This window comes from Melozone crissalis, unplaced genomic scaffold (genome assembly GCF_028551555.1).
Source record: "Melozone crissalis strain CALT ecotype California unplaced genomic scaffold, PUWL_Pcris_2 ptg000061l_1, whole genome shotgun sequence".
NCBI lineage: Eukaryota > Metazoa > Chordata > Aves > Passeriformes > Passerellidae > Melozone > Melozone crissalis.
The window spans coordinates 366,726-382,505 of record NW_026535839.1 but is presented as its reverse complement, the minus strand read 5'-3'; the positions used below and the strand labels follow the sequence as shown (position 1 = coordinate 382,505).

General features: G+C 50.5%; 2 protein-coding genes across 4 annotated transcripts in view; one reads left to right on the top strand and one right to left on the bottom strand.

Annotated features, from left to right (window-relative positions):
* TCERG1 (transcription elongation regulator 1) overlaps positions 1 to 9,154 on the top strand; it is a 28,146-nt gene extending 18,992 nt beyond the window's left edge. For all 3 annotated transcript variants that reach the window (XM_054287677.1, XM_054287675.1, XM_054287674.1), the window contains 7 exons: positions 440 to 590; positions 4,623 to 4,787; positions 5,480 to 5,662; positions 6,212 to 6,391; positions 7,221 to 7,304; positions 7,557 to 7,657; positions 7,974 to 9,154. In XM_054287677.1, coding sequence (XP_054143652.1) covers positions 440 to 590; positions 4,623 to 4,787; positions 5,480 to 5,662; positions 6,212 to 6,391; positions 7,221 to 7,304; positions 7,557 to 7,657; positions 7,974 to 8,175 — 1,066 coding nt within the window. In that variant the 3' untranslated portion in view covers positions 8,176 to 9,154. The remainder of the gene's footprint in view (positions 1 to 439; positions 591 to 4,622; positions 4,788 to 5,479; positions 5,663 to 6,211; positions 6,392 to 7,220; positions 7,305 to 7,556; positions 7,658 to 7,973) is intronic.
* Positions 9,155 to 12,167: 3,013 nt separating this feature from the next.
* PPP2R2B (protein phosphatase 2 regulatory subunit Bbeta) overlaps positions 12,168 to 15,780 on the bottom strand; it is a 40,514-nt gene continuing 36,901 nt past the window's right edge. The window contains exons 6-9 of the mRNA XM_054287943.1: positions 15,004 to 15,168; positions 13,622 to 13,791; positions 13,058 to 13,149; positions 12,168 to 12,545 (exon numbers count right to left, since the gene is read on the bottom strand). Coding sequence (XP_054143918.1) covers positions 12,266 to 12,545; positions 13,058 to 13,149; positions 13,622 to 13,791; positions 15,004 to 15,168 — 707 coding nt within the window. The 3' untranslated portion in view covers positions 12,168 to 12,265. The remainder of the gene's footprint in view (positions 12,546 to 13,057; positions 13,150 to 13,621; positions 13,792 to 15,003; positions 15,169 to 15,780) is intronic.

Sequence of the window (15,780 nt, the reverse complement as noted above, 5' to 3'; positions counted from 1 at the left end):
TAGCATGGTTTGGCTGCAAGTGAATGCACCTGAGATTTTCAGTTTCACAGCTGTGAAATACCTGGACAGACTGGTGGCTGAACTGCTAACTCACAGAAAAGAAAAGAAGAGTTTTGTAGACAACTGAGATTTTTTTTCATTTCTTCTCCTTGGTTGCTCTGTAGTCTCTCTCTACACCTGCCCCTTCTGCAGGTGGCTGTATCTGAACAAACCGACCCACCCTTGTAAGTCTCTGACAAACACCTCTTGTGTGAGTGCTGACTCTTTTTATAGAGTTCATTGGTCCAGCAGCTCTATAGTGAGACCATAAGATTTGCCTTTTGGGTTTTTGTCAGTTGTGCTCTGGCATGTATTGCAGCAGAGGAAATACCTCCCTGCTGAACCTGCCTCACAGCCCAGACAGCTCTGCCAAATGAGTTCACTTGCCATTTTGTTGCAGAACTACTTTTAGTGAATTTGCAGCCAAGCATGCTAAAGACTCGAGGTTCAAGGCAATTGAAAAGATGAAAGATCGAGAGGCCTTGTTTAATGAGTTTATCACAGCGGCAAGAAAGAAGGAGAAGGAAGACTCGAAGACCAGGGGAGAGAAGGTAAGGGGACTCTTGAGTTCCAGCAGTGTGAGTGGTGTGAGTGAGATGGGACAGAGCCAGTGCTTGGCTTCCCTGAGCCTTCCCCAAGACACAGGCCTGCACTTTCCTAGGGCTGTTACAGCCAAACCCTTCGGGAGTGTCCCCCTGGTCTTCCTGAACAATTTCAAGTTTGCGGTTTACTAACTTTTAGAATATTTAGAACTGAATTGTGTTTACCTGTGAAGCTGAGTTTGCTTAAGCATTAGTTTCTTTAATTCACCAAGCAGTAACATTATCTTCTTAACTGAAGTAATGCTTAATTTTTTTTTTTTTATTAAGTTCTTGATGCATGAAATGGCAAAGGAGTCTTACCCTGTTTGGCTGGAGCCCCAAAGCTGGTCATTACCTCTCTGTTCCCTCACTAGGGGCGGGCAGGACTTGCAGTTCCCTGAGGACAGTCTCTTCAAATTTCAAACAGTTCCTTTCCATCTCAAAGCAGGCACTTAGGGAGGGACTTATTAAGCTTTGAATAAGTAGATCTTATGTGTAAACTGCTACTTATTAGATTTAAAGGTCAGCTTTTAGAGATTAATGAACTCCCAGTGTCACGTGCCTGCCCTGCCAGTGGTGGGGAGCAGCTCTCCCCCGTGGGGATGGGACTTCAGACAGGGCCACCAAAACCTGGGGCCACCAAAACCTGGGGCCACCAAAACCTGGGGCCACTTACTGCCACGTCCCTGTGTGTGTGAGAGTGGAGAAGGTCACCTCTGAAGCCAATCATTTTGGACATGTGCAAGTCTGCTATTTTCATTATGAAGTATGAAGTTATTGCAGGTTTCCCTGCCTGGAATGCTTGCAGGAGAGAGAAAGGCTGGGGGGCAGGTCAGATTTGGAGACAATTTCATTCTTTGAGAAGCGTATTTTTAAAATCTGGGTGATCTGATATAATTTGATTCTGTACTTGATTTTCTCAAACATTGCCTTATTGCTACTGTTTTCCATAAATGATTGTGCTTTCAGAGGGGAACTGATGTAGTTCAAGACTAGAATTTACATACTGCAGTTTGATTGTGAATATGGAATTTTAAAGCATTTTTGCATCTTAATAGTGCAGTTGAAGACTTTAAAGAATGAATACTGGTTTTGTTGTTGCATGATTGTTCTAAAGTTGAAAAGTTAAAAGAAGAGATTGTATTTGTTTGCTTTAAATAATGTTTTTTTTTTCTCCAAAAGCCTTTTGTAACCATTTTATGTATTCTGTTTTATAACAAGTGGATAGACTTTACAGTTATGTGCTGTGCGGCCTGTCAATCAGTTCAGTCTGACAGCTGTCAATCACTGACACGCAAATATTATGGGATTCCCTAGTGAGGAAAGCATTGGTATCTCTGTGTGGTGACTTTAGCCTCCCGCAGTTCCGGTACTTTACATTTTTTTAGTTTTTTTCCTTGTGAAGTGATGAGACTTGTACCTGCAATGTGTTAACTGCCAAAAAAAAAAGACTTCTAAATACACCTGAAATGTTTTCAGCCTTATTTTCCTTTGACTTTGAAAGTGCTTAAAACAAAAGAAAATTTAAGGCATTTAACCTGAAGCTTTCTCAGTCTGTCCAAAATCTTTACTTAGGGAGAATCAACTTTACAGAAATCTTTAACGTAAGGGTTTTAGATTTTATATATATAATGTTTGATTATGGCTTATGGGATGGGGATGGAAGAGCCAGCTTCTCCAATGGCTAGTTTTATTCCTGTGCCTGATTTCAGTGAGTAAATCCCATTTTCAGTGAGTAAAATCCATGCCATGCCGTGCTTCTCAGATGGCAGAGAGGAGTAGCAGGGGTTAAGGATGTCGGGGTGCCCTAGCTGCTCCCTGTGCCGTGTCCCTGGGGTGAGTGTGTGAGCTGTCCCAGTGACACGGCCTGGCTGGCTGTTGGGCTGCAGGTGCCCTGCCCCTCGTGCTGCTGGCTGTCCCCAGCCCAGAGCAGTCCCTGTGTGCAGACACGTGAAATCACCATCCACAGCTGGCATCTGAAAACATTACTCCTTGGTGAGATGCTTCAGACTCAATTATTTGCGGCATTTTCATCTTTTTAAAATTTAAAATGAGCTGGCAACACCTGTGCTGTGTACAGGGCACCCGAGTGAAGTGAAAACTGCTTTAGAGCGCCAAGGCTTGAAGTGCCATTGTTATCCCTGGGAGGGAATTGGCTGTGCCCTCCTGTCTCCTGCCCGTGGGAGCTGGCAAGGCTGCAGCTGGTCGCACTGCCCCCTGCACGGCTGGGCAGGAGCTCAGGGCGTTCAGGGAGTGAGGGCTCTGTTGGCAGCCCCACAGCTGGGCACGGGTGCCACAGGCAGCTCCGCAGGGGCACCTTCCTGCAGGCCCTGGTGGTGGCCTCGGGTGGAGCTGTGTGTGGCACCTCATCCTCTGGAATACACACACGGGTGATTTGAGCAAGAGCTTGGGGATACCCTTACCTTAGAGACTTCTGTAGTAACAGCTGGGAACTGTTCGGTTTCTAACAAATATTTCAAATGCCATGGCTTAGAAAGCTTCATATTTTGAAACTGCATGCATGTTTTATTATGATGTTTTGAAACAACATTCGTAATTTTAGAATGAATAAACAGTTTGCCTAGCATTTTGTTGAGCTCCTTTAAGATAAAGCAGTAGTGCTGTAGCTGTAGCACAACATCCCACTGGCACTAAGGGGCTGGTTTCTGATCTCTGCTTTACTGTCTTAGTCTCCTTTGGTATATAGTAAAGAAAGCCTATAGAGCCTTTTATGTTTATATGTTAATATTTTGAAGAACTAAAATTATTGGTGGGCAAGGTTGCAGAATGTTGGTGCTGATCTTCATTCCATTCTTGCGTTCTGAGCACAAACTGAGCACATTTTAGAGGAAAAGGATGTGCCAGGTCTCTGGCAAGCTGGAGCCTGCTCTGTCCATCTGCTCCCTTCCCTGAGGAACCTCAGTGCTCTGCAGCTAAACTGCTTCTCCTCGTTTCCCTTTTTTAAGGGATGGGGAGGGGAGATAAGTAGCAAGGAACAGCAGTCCTCCTCCTGGATTTTGTGTTTTTAATCCATGTGCCATAAAGCTGTGTTGTTTGTGGCCCGGCAGGGTGTGGGGTGCTGTGGAGGCAGAGCCCTTTGCCCCAGCCCCTCGCCTCTGCTTTGGGAGGGGAGGCTGAAAGGCCAGCCAGCCTGCCAGGAGTGGATGGTGACCCAAGAGCCAAAGTGCAGCAGGAGCTGGGAGATCACCTTCCCCAGAAATCAACTATCTAATAAAGGCACAGTAGTTGCCCTTACCGCTGCTGGTTCTGGGACGTTGGATGAAAACATGTTGCTAGTTGTATTGAAATAAAACTGCTCTGATGGATCCTCTGCCAGCCCTTGCAGCGGCTGTTGCTACCGACAGAAACATGACATGCCATTTCCAACTGAAAAAGTAGACTAAAACATTTTCTTTCAATTGTGTCGTAAATGTGCATGTCCATCCTAAATATAGTTTACTTAATTGCCATATGTGCATAATTCTTTATTGGTTACATCCATCTTAAGACATCAGTCTTTGTTAGCAGATCCAAGCATTTACTTCTGCTAATTGTACACCTGAAGGATGAATCCATAAGCACCTGATTCCTCTAGAACCTTGTTTCAAGCTGCATGGCTTCTGGAGTACTGATAGGCAAAATGCTATCATGCAGCAACAGTAACTTGTTAATTTGACATAGGTAAAAACTAAAAAATAAGCTTAAATTGGAGTAAAATAATAAAGAGTGTATTGGTGGATCATTCTTTATAGAGTTCATCTTAGTTGTAGCAGATGGTGTAAATGTATCTGCTTTGGCAAAATTGTCTCAAGGAACAGTGAATTTGGGCTGCAGTTATGACTAAATTCAGAGTTTTGGTGATTGTTTTAAATTGCAATGGTATGTAATGTTAATGTGATCCCTCTGATGAAGGTAAGTTGACTCCTTTTGTCATAGAGCAAACTGTGGAATATTAAGGTGTCTTTCTCAAGTGTTGTCTTTCTGTTTCTGTCTGTATAACAGATCAAAATGGACTTCTTTGAGCTGCTGGCAAACCACCACCTGGATAGTCAGTCTCGCTGGAGCAAAGTGAAGGACAAAGTGGAGACTGACCCACGGTACAAGGCGGTGGACAGCTCCTCACAGAGGGAGGACCTGTTCAAGCAGTACATTGAGAAAATAGCCAAGGTGGGCGGGGAGCAGTGGCTGCGGGTGTGCTGAGGGTAGACTGGTCTGTGCTGAAGAGAATTCCATACCAGAGCTGCTGTAGGAGTACCCCAGAATAGCAGCTTGGAACTTAGAAGTTCTGTCCTTGGTGGGATGTTTGTGAGATTTGTGTGCAGGCACACACATGATATCTGGGAGAACGTATGCCTCAGAGATTCCTATGAAATCACTGGTGGTAAAACTGCAGCAGATACAGACACCATATTGATTACTTCCTCCTAGGATGGGCTGCATTTCCTTTGCTGTGATTTTCCCTGTCAGCTGAGCTTCCTTCAGGGATGTGTGTTCATACCCAGTTCCTTCAGTGGTGCTCCTTTCTTAATCCAATATTACTGCCTTTCTCTTCCAGGCAGTTAATGGTTCAGAATGTGAAACTGGGCCAACAAACAGTGATCCCCTTGGCGTCCCTTTTTCAGAGTCTGTCACTGCACACAGCTCCTGGGAATAGTTGATCTGTGACCAAATTTGTCTCTCTCCCAATGCTGTAACCCTGTAATGCTTCAGCGTGGCTCTTTAAGCAAAATTTTGTAATCATAGAACCCAAATCCCTTGAAAGTCTTTTGTTCTGAGCTGCCTTTAGTTTGATAGCCCTTTAATTCTCGTTCTAATGAGCAGTGTTGCTTTCACTGAGACGAGGGTGTGCTGCCTTGCAGAACCTGGACTCGGAGAAGGAGAAGGAGCTGGAGCGGCAGGCGCGCATCGAGGCGAGCCTGCGGGAGCGCGAGCGCGAGGTGCAGAAGGCGCGCTCGGAGCAGACCAAGGAGATCGACCGCGAGCGGGAGCAGCACAAGCGGGAGGAGGCCATCCAGAACTTCAAAGCGCTGCTCTCGGACATGGTGAGGCACTGACAGCGGCCTCGGCTCCTCGGGGCAGGCTGAGCTGCTGCCTGCGCCCTCTCAAAGCCTCTGCGCCCTTGGAGTTCGGCTCCAAAGAGGTGAAATCCCGCTGAGAGTTTTGCCTTGGTTGGAAGAGAAGGCTGTGCATTTAGAGGTCTCATGCAGAGGGTGCTCTCCAGGCTGGAAACAGGGCTCTGGAAACTCTGCAGAGCTCCTGGTGTCTCTGGAAATAATGATCTCCAGGCTGCCTTTCCAAGCACTCTGGTGAACGCAGCGTGTTACAGGAAGGAAAGGAGGGTGCTTGGGTTTTCTGGTTTTGGGAATGCTCAGCTGGGTCAGTGGGACATCTCCATCTGCTCTGAACCAATGCAGAGGGATTCCTTCTGCCACTGCCTGTTCAGTGTGTGTGGGGAACCTGCTACAGTCTCTTCTTAAAAGCTGAGGGTTTCTGTTTTATTTCAACCTTAACTTCAAATGAGATGAAAAAATAAGCATTATTATCAGTGAGCTGTGGAAAAGCTGGTTTAAAGCAAATCATCTTTGTCTCAGGTGCGTTCCTCAGATGTGTCCTGGTCCGACACCAGGAGGACCCTGCGCAAAGATCACCGCTGGGAGTCGGGGTCCCTGCTCGAGAGAGAGGAGAAGGAGAAGCTCTTTAATGAACACATTGAGGCACTTACCAAAAAGAAGAGGGAACATTTCAGGCAACTTCTGGATGAAACTTCAGCGGTGAGAGCTGTTGATGTTCAAGTTGACAATCTTTGCAGCCCACTGGCGTTTCTGTTTTTCTGTCCCACAGTCTGATTGGTTTGGTTTTATTTTCAGGGCCTTTTTGCTGCATTGCTCTCTTTTCTCCTTCATAGCAAAATTTGTGCCTTATGTTTCCTTACCTGTTTATCTGGAGTTTTACTTTGATTGAACATACAGTTAATTTGCATATAAACTTTGAATCAGTGATCTTTTAATCTTCTTGTTATTTCTTCAGTACTGAGTTATTTGATACTCTTCACTGTCTGGCTTCTTCAGATATGCAGGGTGTTTGCCTTAATGGCCACCAGTGTGGTCTTACCCAGTTCACCTGTTCTGTTGTTCTCCTGCTGAACCTGAACTTTTACTCTGCTCGTGCTGTGGAATGCATCCCTGATTCTGTGTATTGGGGTTTTAGTCAGGTTTCCTCTTTTTTAGTTCTCTGCCAGCTTCAGACAGCTTTCATTTAAACTGGAGGTTTTAACCTGATTTTTAATGCATTAGTTATTTTAGTTTAGAGGCAAGCTTTCTGCAGGTAGTTTTTAATGTACTAGAAAAAGACTTTGGAAAGTAAATTGTATTTGGAGGACCTTGATCTGAAAATGCCATCTCAAAATGTGAAAGAAGAGTTGCTATGGAAAATCAACTCATTTTAGAAATACAACTGTAATAGGATAAGTAATGAGAACCCAGCAAGTTCATCAGTGGACTTGGGATATATTGAAAGGCTTCAGAGGTTAGTAGTGTTTGCATTGCTTATTCATAGAGTCTAATTTACTTTTAATTTAACTGTTTTTGCTTATTTTGAAAGATAACCTTAACATCAACATGGAAGGAAGTGAAAAAAATCATTAAAGAAGATCCAAGGTGCATTAAGTTCTCTTCGAGCGACAGGGTGAGTGGTTTGCCTTGCTCTTGCCAACTTCCAGTCTGGTGCAGGGTACAGAGAAGCGACTTGGGGGTTGCTGCAATGGGTTCACCTCTGTGTGGACACAGGTGTTAGTAATTAAATATTAAATAAGGTTAAAAATGTAGAAGGTAAGGAAAAGTATAATTAACATGTAATTGCTGCTGGTGTTCAGTGTGTCCAGTTGCAGCAAGTACTGGAGCTGCGCCCAGTGATTTGTGTTTATCTTTGGTCTTTCAGAAAAAGCAGAGGGAGTTTGAGGAGTACATCCGAGACAAATACATCACTGCCAAAGCCGACTTCCGGACGCTGCTCAAAGAGACCAAATTCATCACTTACAGGTGGGCACTGCCATGCTAGTGCAGGACGTGGCTTTTATTCTACTTTGCCATCCAAACAGCAGCAAACCGATGTCTGTTTTTTCCTAGTTGATGTCTGCTGCTGAAATCTTTAACGGTGCTTAATTAGCACAGCACCAGTGTAGGCAAGGAGCCTGTGTGTTCTGTGCCCGGAGCACTGTTCCGTGCCCAGTCCCCAGCTGGTGTGCCATCCTCCTTGCTCAGGGCACGGCCCAGCCCTGCGCCCTGTCCGTGGGGCAGCTTTCCCGGGGCTCCCTGCCTCCAGCCCGCCGCAGCGCTGTTTCACCCTTGCTTTCAGATCCAAAAAGCTGATCCAGGAGTCGGACCAGCACCTGAAGGACGTGGAGAAGATCCTGCAGAACGACAAGCGGTACCTGGTGCTGGACTGCGTGCCCGAGGAGCGGCGCAAGCTGATCGTGTCCTACGTGGATGACCTGGACCGGCGCGGGCCGCCGCCGCCGCCCACGGCCTCCGAGCCCACGCGCAGAACCACCAAATAGCCTCGAGGGCTCCTCGCCACGGGTGTCTGGTAAATCCAAACGCTTGCATGAGCCATCCGTCAGGTTACACACATCCATTGCCGTGAATATATCCAAACATCTGAGGAGCAGAGGCAGAAGCAGCTTTAGTGAACGTAGAATGATCTCCGGGGGGAAAACCAACCGCAAAAACTCACATTAAAAATATTTATGAGTTAATTGGAGCACGAGTGACAAATCCCAAGGTGTGGGCTGTCTGGTGGCTGTGGGTCTCAGAGTGGTGTGTGTGTGTGAGGTGTGAGTCTGGCACCTGGGGCTCTCCTCTCAGCAGTGTCCTCCGCGTGAGCCCCGAGGGTGGCGGTGCTGCGGTTTGAGCGTGTCCTGCACGAGTGCCACCAGCTGCCTCCTGGTGCCCGCAGCCCGGGCAGGAGGAGGGGACACGCTCACATTGCTGATCACTGACAGCCCGCTCTGGGAGCCCCAGGCCCAGCTCTCTGCTTCCACCCTTGGGAATGGAACGAAATCTGCTAGAGCCAGGGTTAGAGCTGAGCGGAGAGCAGGGACTTGGAGACCAGACCAGGTTTATTCACAGGCTGCTCTGTTCCTGCCCCCAGCCATTGATTTGCAGCAGTCAGGTTGCTCTGCCCAAGTGAAGTTCTGTCTAATGAGTTTTGCTCGAAGCTGGAAATCCCAGAGGTGACCGAGCGGGCCAGGACGGTTGTATAAACACATTTTTATTTACGATAAAGTGATCTTTACATACTTCTGGATTAGACTGTGCATACCCCCTCTGGGCAATTCTTGTAAACTATACTCCTGTTTTGAATGTTAAACTTGTGTTTCTAAAGTTTAATTTTGAAATGTTGGGATTGTTCAGTTTATGTATTTGAACTACAATAAACCAACCCTTTTTATATATGGATTGTACAGGCCTAATCCCAATTTGTGTTGGATTTTGCTGGATTTGTGAATTTCTGAGTAAAGCAAGTGACTGAAGTGATACTGCCTACATTCTTGGCTGTGCTGGGCAGAACAGGGCCTGTGGCATTGAGCAGTGTGGGGTCAGCATGTGGGCCAGGGGGGTGAGCAGAATGATTTTCCAGTTTAGCTCTTTTGTCTGTTGCTTAAACATCAGCTGGCAGTGCTTGCAGAGCCGGTTTGTTTCTGCTGGTTGTGTTTACACGTGTCTCTTGCTCTTAGAGGAGGGCTGGGGAAGAAGTCTCTTCTTCCCTCATCCTGACAAGTGACTTCTTGTCAGCAGTTGGTGGTGGTGGCGGCCAGGGCCAGAACTTGCAGGCTGAGTCTCAAGAGAAGAGGGGTCCTCTTGCTCAGCACAGCCCAGCGGGAAGCCATGTGTTTGTTATGGCTGGTTTAGAATATCGTGAACTTGTTTATTACATAAGATGGCTATTAATTTTAATTGATCTGGTTTATGGAGACCAGATGTTCATAAAGATTTATTTATTTGCTTATTCTGTGGATAAAATCACGATCATGCCCATGTGCAGGGCTCCTGGCTGGGGGTGCTGCTGGTGGCCCAGGGAGCTGGTCCCCCCTGGCAGCCCCTTAGGCAGAGTCCCCAGTTTCCCCAGAGGTGACAGCCCATGGAATCCTCATCCAGAGAGAGGGTTGGATTTGAGGGATGCTGACATCTTCCCTAGCACCATTCCTGTGGTAGCCCAGGAGGTCCCCTGGCTGGCCCTGCCCTCTGTGGCCAAGCACTCACAGCAGGGCAGAGCTTAAATCCAAGCAAGCTTAAGAAAGAGAAAGAAACTCCACTTTGAAAAAAGCTGAACTGAGTTCTGCCTTGTGGAGCAGCCAGATCCAGCAACCCAGAACGTGCTGTAGATGAGGGAGCAGAGCCAGGGCTGGGTTCCTCCTGCTTCAGCTGATTAAGGTCCTGCAGCTAATGTGAAGGTACAGGAGTGTCTGAGGAACATCTCCCTGACTGCACAGTCCGTGCCCTGCAGCTGCTCATTAAGGGCTGCTGTTTGAATTCATCACCAGCAGCAGCCCAGAATTAGGGGAGGGGCTGTACCCAGTACCGGGGTTCCTGTGCAGTGGGGCACCTGCAAGTGCTCCCACTCCCACATTGCACAGTGCCCCACTGTCCTGCATCCTCGGGGGGACCCGGGATCCTCGGGGGCTTGGGGATCCTCCCCTGCTCACCCACCCCTCTCAGCACAGCCCTGGGCGTTTTTGGGGTCCCCTGCTCACCCACCCCTCTCAGCCCAGCCCTGGGCGTTTTTGGGGATCCCCTCTCACCCCTCAGCCCAGCCCTGGGGATTGGGGGTCCCCTGCTCCCCCCTCTCAGCACAGCCCTGGGCACCCGCGGAGCCGCGTCCCGCCGCACGAGAGGCACAACAGCACGGACTGCACACAGACACGTTTGGGACAACTTTACTTCTGACACTGCAGCGCAGGCTTTCCTTACACAACCAAAAAGGAGCATTTTCTTATAAAATGGTGCATTTACTTGCTATTTTATTTTACCATTTCATTTTAAAAAAAAGTTACTCCTGAAAGCCATCCCTTGGAATAAATTCATAAGCCAGTGCACTTTGTTCTTCCCTTGGAATGGCTCCTCTGACAGTGGCGCCTGGGGGCCCTGTCTCCAAGCAGCTCCAGGTGTTCCGTGCAGTCCATGAGCTCTGTGGGTGTGCAGAGTCCCTCTCCCTGGTCGGGGCGTGCTGTGATCCTCACGGTGCCCGCAGAGAGGCTGTCCCGGGCACACCTGGCCTTGGTGCCTCGTGTCCGATCCCTGAAGGCCTTGGGTGCTGGGGGTGCCAGGTGCCCCCTCAGGAGGATGGCAACAGGGTCACCCTTGGGGCGCCACTGCCAAAGTGACGGTGTTGGATTTTGTAATTGACTTCGTTTGTTTCTTGCTGCGGGAGCAGTTTTCAGATTTACAGAAAATCCAGTCAATCTCTTTTTATTGAACAGTTGCTCAAGTAAAGAGGGACCTGACCAATCTGTTGAGTAGAAAGAGGCAGCCTCGCCATGCAAAGAGAAAGAGTTACCGGTTTTATTATTATTATCATTGTTATTATAATGTAGGACTGCAGACAGCCTCTCTCTGACACAGTCAGGGGCTAACAGCAATATACAGTTGGATTTTTTTTTTTAGGTCATAAATTAGCAACTTATACTTTATCTTAAAAAAATTGAATAAATAAATAAATTAATTAAAAAAGAGAGAAAGAGAGAGAGAAAGAGAGAGAGAGACAGTCAGTCACAACATGCAAGAGCTCACAACAGAATGAGAAAAATGACCAAAGCAAAGCCCAGAACTGCAGCAGAGCCCAGGGTTGGTTTGGTTTGCGATCAATGCAGGTCGGAAGCATCATTTATAAAGGTATTTCATATACCAAAGAAGGCACCACAGTATCTACAAAGCCAAATCCTCAGGAGGGTTCTGGGGCTGGGGGCGCAACCTGGCTGGAGCAGACGCAGCTGGAGGTGCAGCACATCCCCCTGCCCCTGAAGCTTGTCCTTTGCAAAACTGAACTTTTCCATTTTACGTTTGGTTTTGCTGTCTCTGTTAGTAAAACAAAATATTTGTAATAAAAAGACAAATGTGGAAAATGGCAAAGGGAGGCAACATTCCAATCTTCCACACAACAGGTGGAATATTTCTGGGATCAGGTTGAAAGCAATTGGAGTGGGACCACTGCCACCAGAGCTGGCCAGAGCCCCTGGTGTGTTACCCCATCAATCCCTTCCCAGCTGACAGCCCCCTCCCCATCACTGCTGCTGCCACCCCAGCACTGCATGGGGACATGCCTGGGGACGGGGACAGCCAGGCCTGGCATCCTCACTCTGCCCTGTGAGAAGTCTCAGCTCTCCCTGTGTAAATCTGGTGTCTGGGGGTGCCCCCAGTGGCCCCTGGGCCGGAGTGGCCCAGCGCTCCTCTGCACAACCGCGATCTGCAGAGCAGGAACTGAACCAAGAACAGGAGGGAAAGGAAAAACAAAGAGAGAAAGAAAGAGAGAAAGAGAGAGAGAGAAAGAGAGAGAGAGAAAGAAAGAAAGAAAGAAAGAGAAAAGGAACAGTTGCAACGTTGTGTTTACTGGTACCAGTACATGAGACTCCTAAAGAAGACCTGGTCCTCCTAGTTAACCTTATCCTGGAATATGTACAGGTTGTTCGTGGCTGCCACAGCGATGATGTTCTCGGAGGGGTGCCAAGCTGTGTGCAGGATCTTTTTGCTAAAGTCCAGACTGTCCACACTGATCTCGTCTTTCCTGCGCTTCCCACCCACGCAGACCTTGCGGGGTTTGAGGATGGCGCGGGGTTTGCTGTTCTCCCGCGACGCCTCCAGCGTCACGTCGCGCTTGGTGTTGCGGTCGAACATGCGGAAGAAGTTATTGTAGGAGCCGGTCATGATGACACTGCAACGGGGAAGGACAGGTGATTTTCACACCTTTTTAGAGGCAAACTGCTGGTGACCAGAGCAAGACTGAACATTCAGAGGCATAATGAGATTTGGGTAAGCATTGGAATTTGTCTCGGGCCCAGCTGTGCTTTGTCAGCTCACTCTGGTGGCTCAGACAAAAACCATGACAGCCCTGCCAGGGGCTCACACACTTCCTGCCACCTAGCTGGGTGTAAGTCACACCCAGATGCTCATTATCCCCACATTGTGGCAATCTGAAGCTAAACCCCTCACCACCTTCCTCCAGCCGTGGGTGACGGAGAGGTGGGACCGATCTGTCCAGGAGAGAGTGGGACCCTCAGACATCCCCACCTGCGCACAGGCTGCAGGTGTAGGTGGCTCCCGCTGCCCCTGCCCAGACCCCGCACCCAGCCAAAGGGAAGGGGCTGCCAAGGGGCCGTGGAGCCCTTGTGCCAAACCAGAGCCAGCCTGCCGGGGCTGCAGGCAGGCACCCCAGCCTGTGCTCACCTGTCAGAGCCGTTCCAGACGCACTCAAACTTGTCGAAGATGCAGTCGTTCTCGTAGAGCGAGCACAGCTTGCTCCGCAGGTAGTCGTGGACCTGCGGGTGGGAGGGACAGGATGAGCCCCCACGGTGGCCACGCAGCCCAGGGCTGGCACGCTCAGCCTGGCTCACAGGGGGTGCCCCACACTCACCACAGCCCAGCTGGCAGCGTTGGGCACTGCCTGGCATCCTGTGCCCTCCCACAGCCACCCTTCTTCTCCAAGCACCTCCAGCCACACTCTGCACACGGCTTGGGCACCCCCAGGCAGCGCCAGTGACAGGGCTACTGCTCTGCACCAGGCCTCCCACATGGCTCTCCCAGCTGCCAGCACCTGAGCTTTCTCTCCTCACCCGCCCCCAGCCTGGGGACACTGTGACAACTCACCAGGCCACCTGAGCCCACATTTAACCACCCTGCTTTCCACCATCTGCGGGCATAAAGCTCCCACACAACACTGGCCCAGAGCGTGGCTCGGGAAGGAGCTCTGGGTGCCCCACTGCTGCATGCACCTGGCCGCGCCACGCTCACCTGGTAGGTCTCGATGGGCCGGTTCTCCATGTTCAGGTCCCACACCTTGACAGTGAGGTAGTCCCGGGTCATGATGTACCTTCCACTGTGGCTGAATTTGACATCAGAGATTGAGGAGATGATCTCAGAAAAAAACGACCGGTTACTTGGGTCCTCGGGCTCTTCAAAAACTGTGCAGGAGGAAAGAACAAGCATTAGCTGAGGCGGGAGGTCCCTCATCTCAGGCCCTCATCAGGGAGCTGCCACCCTGTCCTGGCACCACAGGAAGCTTCTGGGAGAGTCCTTGCATGATGCTGTGCCCAGCACCCACACGTGCTTAGGTTTATCACCCCCCCACCAAGCCCTGGAGCTCCACTACAGTGGGAAGAATGTCTGAAGTGCCCATATAAATGATCTCTACAATGCAGAAAAGGCACTGCCCACAGCAGGACGCAGGGCTACAGCCTTTCACCACCAGCAGAAACCTGGAGCCTTTTTCCATATAAAAAGTGGTAGCAACAAGAAAAAGCAAAGAGCTCAGGCAGGCAGAAAGCAGCTGAACCCAGGACGTGTCTCTTGCTCACAGCGGGTCAGTCATGATGCCCTGGTCTCCCTGTGAGGGCTCGGGGAATGGGCACAGGGCCATGGCCACAGCTCTGCTGGGGGACATGTGGCCCCTGCTCGGTGCCCGCACTGGCAGCAGCAGGGGCTGCGCTGGCACCAGGCTCCTGGCACACGGGCAGGGCCAGGACCGGGCTCCCAGCACACACAGACACACAGAGGGGATGCCAGGGTGGGGATGGGCCCCCCAGCACACACACACACAGGGGATTCCAGGACAGGGGTCCCAGCACACACAGAGGGGATGCCAGGATGGGGCCCCCAGCGCACACACACAGGGGAGATAGATGCCAGGATGGGGGTCCCAGCCCGCCGCTGGTGCTGCCCAGCCCCTGAGTGTGTCTGTGACCCAAAGCCAGTGGCCGGGCAGGCCTGGGGCTCGGGCCAGCTATTTTTGCTTTGGGCTGAAGGCTTTTGTGTGGCGTTGCTCCTGCTGCAGAAGCAGATCTGGGCTGCTGAGCTCATGGAAAGGATTTCTGAGCACTAATTCCCTCTTACACAACAAACCTACTTTCTCTGGCACCGAGAGGTGCTGCCCTGCCCGCACCAGCTCCTCCGCAGCTCGCTGTCCCCGGGGAGCAGGTGAGCCCGGGGCGGCCCTGAGGGCAGTGTGAGCGGCCTTGGGGACACCAGGGGGAAGGCAATGGGGCGCCGGGGCAGAGCCCAGCCCGGGGGCTCTGCGGTGCCTCTCCTGTCCCTCTCCTGTCCCTCTCCTGTCCCTCTCCTGTCCCTTTCCTGTCCCTCTCCTGTCCCTCTCCTGCCCCGTTTCAGCGCTCACTCACACTTGGCGTGGCGGTCGCAGAGCGCCGCGGTGCGCATGTCGCACAGGCGGATGGTGCCCTTGCTGCTGCTGTACACGAAGGTGTTGCAGTGGTGCGGGTGGAACTCGGCCGCCGTGATCACCTCCGTCAGCTCCTCCATGTTGGCCGGCTTGATGTCCACGATGTCTGGCAGGGCCAGTCAAGGAGCCCACGAGCCCGGACCGTGCTGGTGCCCCTGGGCACCGGGGCCTCCCCTCAGCCGTGCCAAGCGTGTGCTCTGGGCAGGCACCGCCATCGCAGGGCAAAGCTGCAGCACAGAGTGGGACCAGCCACCCCAGCAGGGGAAGGCCGAGATCCAGCTGGGAACCCCAGCCCTGGTACCACAGCCTGGAGACCCTCTGTGGCACACGAGACCTGATCTGCCCGCCCACGCCAGGCCTCAGTAAATGTCCTTTAGCGCAACATTCCGCCATGGTGAGTAACCATACTGAAAACAGCAATGGCAGCAAAGCCCGGGGCACAACAACCAACAGAAACCCCCTGTGTAAGTCCCCTGGGCCATGATAACTCCCTGAGGTTTGTCACAGATTCAGTACTGCTCACCCTCATCCTTGCAAATAAGCAGGCACCACAGCCCTACTCTCCTGCAGCTGCTCAGAGCTCCCATAGCCACATCCCTGTGACTGCCAAAATCCTCTCCATCTGCCTAAATCATGCCCCAGGGATTTCTCAGCAGGAAACACCATATAAATACCATCAATGATTCGTGCCCTGTTTATTATTTCCAGTGTGGCTGTT